Source organism: Gavia stellata, chromosome 4, assembly GCF_030936135.1.
Source record: "Gavia stellata isolate bGavSte3 chromosome 4, bGavSte3.hap2, whole genome shotgun sequence".
Classification (NCBI taxonomy): domain Eukaryota; kingdom Metazoa; phylum Chordata; class Aves; order Gaviiformes; family Gaviidae; genus Gavia; species Gavia stellata.
In genome coordinates this window covers 67,348,349-67,356,076 of record NC_082597.1, presented here as the reverse complement: position 1 = coordinate 67,356,076, position 7,728 = coordinate 67,348,349, and the positions used below count along the sequence as shown (strand labels likewise).

Here is a 7,728-nt window from a genome sequence, read left to right as displayed (position 1 = left end):
GGAGGGCATGAGTTTCATTCCGGCTTTTTAACCCTGAGTTCAAATATCAGAGCAACCCATGTCAAGAGAGGAAAGAGACCTTGGGCTGCAGTTAATCCCACGCTTCCCATTTTGCTGTCAACAGGATCTCACCCCCCTTCTCCCCACTCCTCCCCATGTGCTTCAGATACTAAGGGAAAGCAACCCAGGCTGCCTAGCAAACGCCACCCTGGTAAGAGCTAAACTTCACTGCGATCCCATTTCTTCTCTTCGATCAGCCACACTTTCTACCTAAGCCTTGAAAATGAGGAGCTGGTCAGGCTCGGCACAGTCATAGACTTTTGGGTCAGAGGAGGCAGAAGGGCAGGTTTTGAGAGCAGACCCTCACACTCCTTCTCCCCCTCTGTGCTCCAGCAAGTTCCCAGTGCCAGGAATCACTATCAACTGAATCATTTTGTTCGACTCGCTCCCTTTACAAACATGCCCTCCAGGTTCAGATCAGCTCTTGGCTTGAGACACCAGTCTCTCAGTTCCTCTGCAAAGAGAAAGTGACACCAACCATTATTCTCACAGTTTTATTTGTAAAGGACATAGCATGAAAAGCTGTATTTCAATGTACTTCAAAACCTGAAAAACCCATGTCAGTTTGTGGTATGTATGTTAAAGTGCTTGATATAACAATACTTTTACCAATGTCATCTTGAAAATAATCCAGTTCTTATTCAGTTAGTAATAATGTAAAGACAAAATATACTTAATGGAGACATTTAAGGATCATTTTAAGCTATACAGGGCACATCTGTACATTTGAATTGTAACATACAATATCTCCCCTCAAGATGCGCACCTTCATTTGATTGAAAGAAGGAATTTTCTCAAATACGCCATTGCGCAACTACTCTAGAAAGACATTTTTGAACAATGATATCTAATTACACAAACCAACTTGGAATAAACATGAGTAGATTTTTCACTAAACAGTAGAATTTCATTCATTTCAGAGAATTATAAATACACATTTTGTACATAGTGAGGCATTTGATTCTCTGACTCCCTCAAGTTACCATGCTGGATGTTAGTATAACACGATTATGCAAACTCAGACATCTGCAGATGGGTATTGGATAGGAATTTTTTTTTTTTAAAAAGCAGATACCAGAGAGCTTTGGTCTTTTCCAAGATTCCCTTTCGCAACCAAAGAAGGTGCTTTAACACTGAAGTGAAAACTGTGTTAGCTTAGAAGAATCCTGATGGGTTTCTCACCATTCTAGTGGGTAGAATGATTTCTGTAAATCTTAAAGAAAAAACCTCACAGTTTTCAATAAACAAAAGTAGTCTACTGAAAAAAAAGATCATACATGGCAGAATAAAAATCCACTACAAAGAACCATACTCCCAAGGTTGTCAAATAACTAGTCTTCTAGGAATCTGAGGCACTCAGCTGTGCCCCTTTCAACATAACTTAGGGTGCTTTATTGCCTACAAGGAAATATTAGACATATATTATTTTTATTGTATTAGTATTAATGTGATGTGAAACCTGACAAAACCAAACAAGTCAACACTTGCTGAAAAAGCTGATGTGAAGTTGTGTTAAAGTTAAGTGCTAAAGCTTCCTTAATGTAGTTTGAAATGGGGGAAGGCCCTGTTCTGAATTTTAAAATTTCTCAGGTTTTGACTTATTTTAACTTAAGAAAGACTTTATGTAGTTATTGCCCTTTTCTCTGTGTGTGGTTTATTCATCTACGCTTGACCTTTAGAGGTGCCCACATTTCTACTTTATCCTGCTTGCACTTAACCCGTGTCATGTCAGATGAATGTTACGACTGCTTAAGTCATAAATAGTCTTTGGAGAAGGATGCAGCAGTGTACTTTTGAGCAGTATCCAGCTAGCAAATGCAGACGATGCTGCGAAGAAATCCAAGGACTAAAGAGGTTATTATTGCAGTAAAATGAAAGTCACTTAGACTGGGTTGGGCGTGAAAAAATCATGTATAGCAGTCATTAGACAGAAAAGGCCTGAGTTGTAATAGAAATCAAAACATCCTAAGCAGTCATTACCAAATAATGCTGCCATATGGTTTCTGGTGCTGAATGTGTAATTTATTGATAGACTTAAATACTAGGGATGCATTTTCAGTTGCTGCTGAAGGGTTGTCATGCATCTTCTGCTGACTTTAAGCAGACTTGCCTGGCCACACAGAAAACCCTAACACCCCAAATTTCCCATTTCTGGAAACGTAAGAGAGATGTTACACAGCCGTGGGCTCTGGCTACTAACTCATGACACCATTCACAGCCTTTACGTTAGTTACCCACACCCGCAGTAGTGACATGGCAGTGCTGCCTACAGTATTTGGGGTGAGTTTAGTCAGTTTAAGGAAGTGCAAGCCCAGGAGGAAAGAACAGTTATTAACAGCTGGAACCCTCATTAAAGTCGACGACTCCCTGACAGTGTTATTTTACTTCTTTCTTAGAAATGAAAAATATAACATAAAACTCTCCCTTCTAATGAAAGAAAGTCACACGAAGAGTTTTCTTCTGGCTGGGAATATGACATGAAACTTTGACACTAAAGTGAGTGCTGTTAGAAAAACTGGACAGCAGAAGGACCACAGGAAAGTAGAGAAGCTTGACAAAAGGTGAGAAAGCAAACCCTAATTTTCATCCTCTTTCCTTTTCCTTAGCTCTCATCCCTTTCTTCACCACGTGCACACTATACTGAGACCTGCTACTGCCCACTATTCCCAAGTCCCTCCTAATGCCACTTAAGAGCACAGTGCAAGGCAACACACTTACAGTACCAGCTCGGGGCCTTTCCCAAGCCACAGCGGACAGTGAGACATCCACAGAAATCCACTGACAAAATGGCCAAGATCATAGGAAATAAAGAAGTAAAAACAAACACTCATATTTAAACTAACCTCCGAAACCTAAAAGCAGATGAAGCTAACTATGCCCTCAGATCCTTCCAACTCCCATCCACAAGAACGGAAAATACATTCCGTATTTGCTGCATGGTATCCGCAAGATGATTTTCATGTAATCTCTTGTTAGATTTTTAGCGTACAGGATTTCAGTTGCTCCCAGTTCCTCTTCAAGAGCTTCATCTGTATATACATGCTGTATTACTAACACATTAACTGGAAAGAGTGTAGGAGAGGAGCCTCAAAATACTAAAATGAGATTCTTTTTTTTTCCTCCTTTTTTTTTTGTAGCTGGACAATTGAAAAAAAAAGTAATCAAGCATCCTGTACTTCCTAGGAACACTCATTCTGAGGGATAAAGGAAGACTCATAACCTGTCAGCATTTCAAAACCAGCTGATACAGTTCAGTAGCACAGCAACATCGGTGTTTGTGGCTCTACAGCAATGATTCTTCTCAAGTACAGCAAGAATTTGGTATGAACCAAATTCCTCAACATGGAGAGAGAAGAAAAAAAAAAAAAAGGTCATCCACAACACAAACTGGCTGAGGTTGAGGGGGAATCATCAGAACATCTAGACAGGCAAGGGACACACTGAGTCAAGCAAGTCATCATTCCCCATCTCAAGCTGCAGCAAAACTGCTTAAACAGGTCTCTCATACTCTCAGTCTCCGAGGCTATACTCTCAGTCTCCGAGGCTAACAGTAGTCCTCCTGTGCAGTGTTTAAGCATTTCAACACTTGTCTCCCCTTCTGGAGATCAACAGAAGTGACACAAAAGACCTTACAAGACAAAGATGATGACTTACAACTTCCGTGCATGGAAAGGGTTGAGTCAAACAAAAAACTAAGAGAGACCAATGTTCAGTAGGGTAAAACAGCATATGCTTGCAACACTTCCAAGAGTGAGACAACCACAATGGCTACGTAAGGATATTTGCTGTATTAATTTGCAATACCTGAAAAAAGCCCTGCTGAGTTTGCGCTGTATTTACACATTGATTGGCTTCTTCCTTGCAAGCAAGTAGTGGCATCCCTTCCCACCCCGGTCCTTCCCTCCCCCCAGTCCTTCCCCTGGGTTTAAGCTACTCATAGTCAGAACAAGAACATTCAGTCTAAGAAAAATTTCTTAGAGTAATATAATTTCTTAAAGAAGATAGCATATTTACACACATCTAACACATGAAAATACTCTATTTTATACTAAATTTCTGTTTCAAATAAACTACAATACTGCATCTTAGCTTTCTGCAGCTTTAGAGGACAGTCCCCATCGGGCACAAACTGGGCTTCCCACTCCCGCTTCAACCGGCAGCTTTGCCTTACAGTGGTGCACTACCATTGCATTCAAGTCCTGACAGGTCTCCAATTGTGGTTTGCTTGCTTGGGAAAGGAATAATGAAGTTCTCAGCAAAGCCATGCTAAACATCCACTCCTTTAATGAGCGATCCTTCTAGGATAATGTTGAAATCTTGCAATGTCTGTAGGACTCGAATAAGGGAGTTGACAGTCATGCGGTCCCGTAGGAGAGCGTTCTCCTCATACATCCTTGTGATGGGTGGGCACTCTGCCAGCAATGGGATCCACTGAGAGAGCAAGTGGTCCCTGCAAAGGGGTTGAAAGGAATTATTTTAGCACCAAGTACAACAGATCTCAAACTGAAATTCTTCCCCGAGAACACAACCCAAAACATGCAGTCTGTTTTTGCAGGTGATGCATGTTGTTTGCACATAAAAGTCTCCTGTGTAATCATAACCCTTGATTTTCTTACTAAAATACAGGTAACTGAACATACTGTAGGAATGAAGATGGAAAGATATCAGCAGAATTGGACAATTGACTTTGGAATAATTCTGTAAGATTTTCAGATCAGGAACAGGGAAAGTAAATCTCAGGAAAACCCAATAGACTGTTTTGCAACTGGTTCTCCATGTATTCAGACAGACAAGACAAAAAAATGGTACTTATTTCTAAAATACAATTTCAAGACAGATTTCAGACATATGACTGTCAAGCTAACAGTTACAAAAGAGCTCAAAACATTTTTAGCAGTTTAGACACTAGCCATGTATCATTACTGCTTCCTTGCTCCAATTTTTCATGTAGTATTAAAGCTGCCTAAAATAGGTACTGGATAATAGATAGGTATGAGATGTCTTAAGATGGAAAACTAAAGATAATAACAATGGTGTAAAAATACTCTTCTAGTCTAATGCAAGAGGACACATATAATGAAGAGCAGTTAGGTACCTTGTCCCCAGGCAAACCAGAATTTGGAATTTGCCATCCTTTCCAATGTTCCTTGGAGCTGTATTGATGGCATTCACATAATGACAGAAGGTTTTGCATGAAGATCTCTGAAGCAAAAGGGCCTCCTCATTGTCTCCAATCTGGTCACTGGTTTCAAAATAAGCAACAGCTTTCTCTGTGGTAGGGAGAAAATCAGAACCCAGTGAGCGGAAGTACTTCATTGTGACATAGAATTACACAAGAGAATCCTTAAAAAAACAACCTGCTGAGACCTACTGCACAGTTTATGTACGGATTCCTCACTCTGAAGACCATAGGTAGGTGGTGATCTCCACCTTTGCTACACAGCAGTGGTCAGCAGACTGGTTGATGTCTAATACAGTTAGGTAACATGAACGATCCTCACCAGAGTACCTATCAATGGTTTCATTGTAAGTGATACCATCAGCTTTGATTTTTCACCTTTTCTGAGTAAGCACTTACCCTCAGGCTAAGTATCTCAACTTGTGAGCATGTTTTAAGGGAGTAAGTACGTCTTAAATTACTGCAACATAGGCCCACAGATAAGCATCACCAGAAGACCAGTGCAGTGATTAGGAGAGTTCTCATAAACAGCTAGAAATCTAAACCTTTCACTCCCTGCCCTTTCCTGGCTCTCGCCCTAACACCAATTGCTACTCTATCCCAACTTCCATCCTACCTTCTTTATGGGTAGAAAAACAGCTGTTTGAACATTCATCTATGAATAAATGACTAGAATTTGAAGTGCTCTTAAATTTCTGCACAGATTCACGTTCATCCCTTATATAGAGTTTAGTATTTATCATCTTCCATCTTGTTTCTCATTGACTTTAAGCGACGTGGAGCAGGTGCTAGGCAGGAACAAATGGCACCCTAGCTGACAAGAATCCCAAGTCTGTGTGTGAGTAGTCATTTTTACCCTAATCTTTCTTCTCTTTCTGCCTCCAGATCACATACCAGCTTACCTATGAAATCCCAGATGAAGACATTCTTATGAAAAATGCGAGCCGATTTGAATCCATGGTGGAAGACCTGCTCCAGTGCTGCGACCAGACCGTTTTCTCCACACAACAGAATGGTAAGGCTCCCTCTCTGTGGGAAAGGGAGAGTCTGGAAATACAACTTGCCTTGTTTGTAAGCCAGAAGCTTCAAATCTAAAGGTTAACAGACTCTACTGGTACTTCAGGACCATTTCTGTTTATAAAAATATTTACATGCATTGCAGGTACCAGGCAAGTAATGAAAAGTAGGAAGTACCTCTTTCTCTGGCTTGTGAAAGTGTTTCACAATATTGTTCACGGCTTCCCCGATTCCCTCTTGGATCTGTCCCGCATTAGGCTCTGTGAAATGATGGCGAGCATACCAGCTGAAGATAGCAACTTTAAAACATTCGTCAAATTCTCATGATGACATAGCTTGAACTGCAGGAATTATTCTGTATCTTTAAACAGAGTTCACACAATCATTTGACTTGGGTAAACCTGAGCCTTAATTGCAAGGAACTGATGAGCAACCCTGGAATAGTCAAATAAATTGTCCTACTTAAAAATGCACAACCCAAGGATCTGGCTTGATAAATATTTTATTTGAGTTAATCACACCTTGCTTATCACATAGAGTACAGCAACCCTCACATGAAGACACACGGGCTGAAAGGTTGTAGCCCAGTCACTTCTACGTGACAAAGGCGAGAAAACCCAGCACTCACTAATTCCTGACTTGAACCCACAATGGTTTATTGAGCCAAAACAAGTATCTATTTTAGGCACATGTCTAGTAATTGTACCAGTGTGAGGGGCCACAGGCAGAGAATATTCCTTATTAATGGTTCCAAAAGCAAGTTGTCTTCTGTGTTAAAACATATGCCATGTTTCTGCTCTGAATCTGTTTACCTGTATGCCTCTGCTACTGAATCATGCTATGCCTCCACCTGTTACCATCTCATCTTCCTATGCAGGTACCTGCAGAAAATTATCTAGTCCCTCATTCACTTTCTGATTAAAACAGACTGAACTTTTAAAGCTTCATTTTAAGCAGATCTTTTCCAGACTTCAGTCATTTTCATGGGTCTTCTATGAGTCCTTTCTAGTTTTTCAAACATGCAGGTTGCTATTAGCTTGTCCTACAATTGTTATTTTGGAAGCACGGAGTAACTCAGTATCATTTATGACCTCCACAGTCTTTGGCAGGTCTAACACAGAGCCTCATGTAGCTTACAAGACAAATGAATTATTGGGCCTTAGTGTTCTCAGACCTAAGGAAATGCTCTGCAAGTAGCTCTGGTGCCCACTCCTCCAGCTAATATGGACTCACATATGTGAAGAGCTGCAGTGGTCCCGTGGTGGTTTTTAAATGCTGCATTACTCTTGGAGGCTAATCTTTCCTTGCTTGACATTTCAGCAGTCATGTCCTCTACTTTACAGGAGCCGGACAGATTTATGAACAGGATCGACACTGTGTTCATCTGTATGCTTTAGCGGAGAATGCCTCACGTGGCCCTCTCAGTCCCATGCCCCGTTGTAGCCAGGTGCAGTTACTCATAAAAGCTAATT

At 40.8% G+C, this 7,728-nt stretch overlaps 1 protein-coding gene across 6 annotated transcripts in view; it reads right to left on the bottom strand.

Annotated features, from left to right (window-relative positions):
- Positions 1 to 538: 538 nt before the first annotated feature.
- DENND5B (DENN domain containing 5B) overlaps positions 539 to 7,728 on the bottom strand; it is a 115,434-nt gene continuing 108,244 nt past the window's right edge. For all 6 annotated transcript variants that reach the window (XM_059815913.1, XM_059815915.1, XM_059815916.1 and 3 more), the window contains 4 exons: positions 6,434 to 6,516; positions 6,142 to 6,268; positions 5,156 to 5,330; positions 539 to 4,510 (listed from right to left, as the gene is read on the bottom strand). In XM_059815913.1, the coding sequence (XP_059671896.1) occupies positions 4,327 to 4,510; positions 5,156 to 5,330; positions 6,142 to 6,268; positions 6,434 to 6,516 (569 nt within the window). In that variant the 3' untranslated portion in view covers positions 539 to 4,326. The remainder of the gene's footprint in view (positions 4,511 to 5,155; positions 5,331 to 6,141; positions 6,269 to 6,433; positions 6,517 to 7,728) is intronic.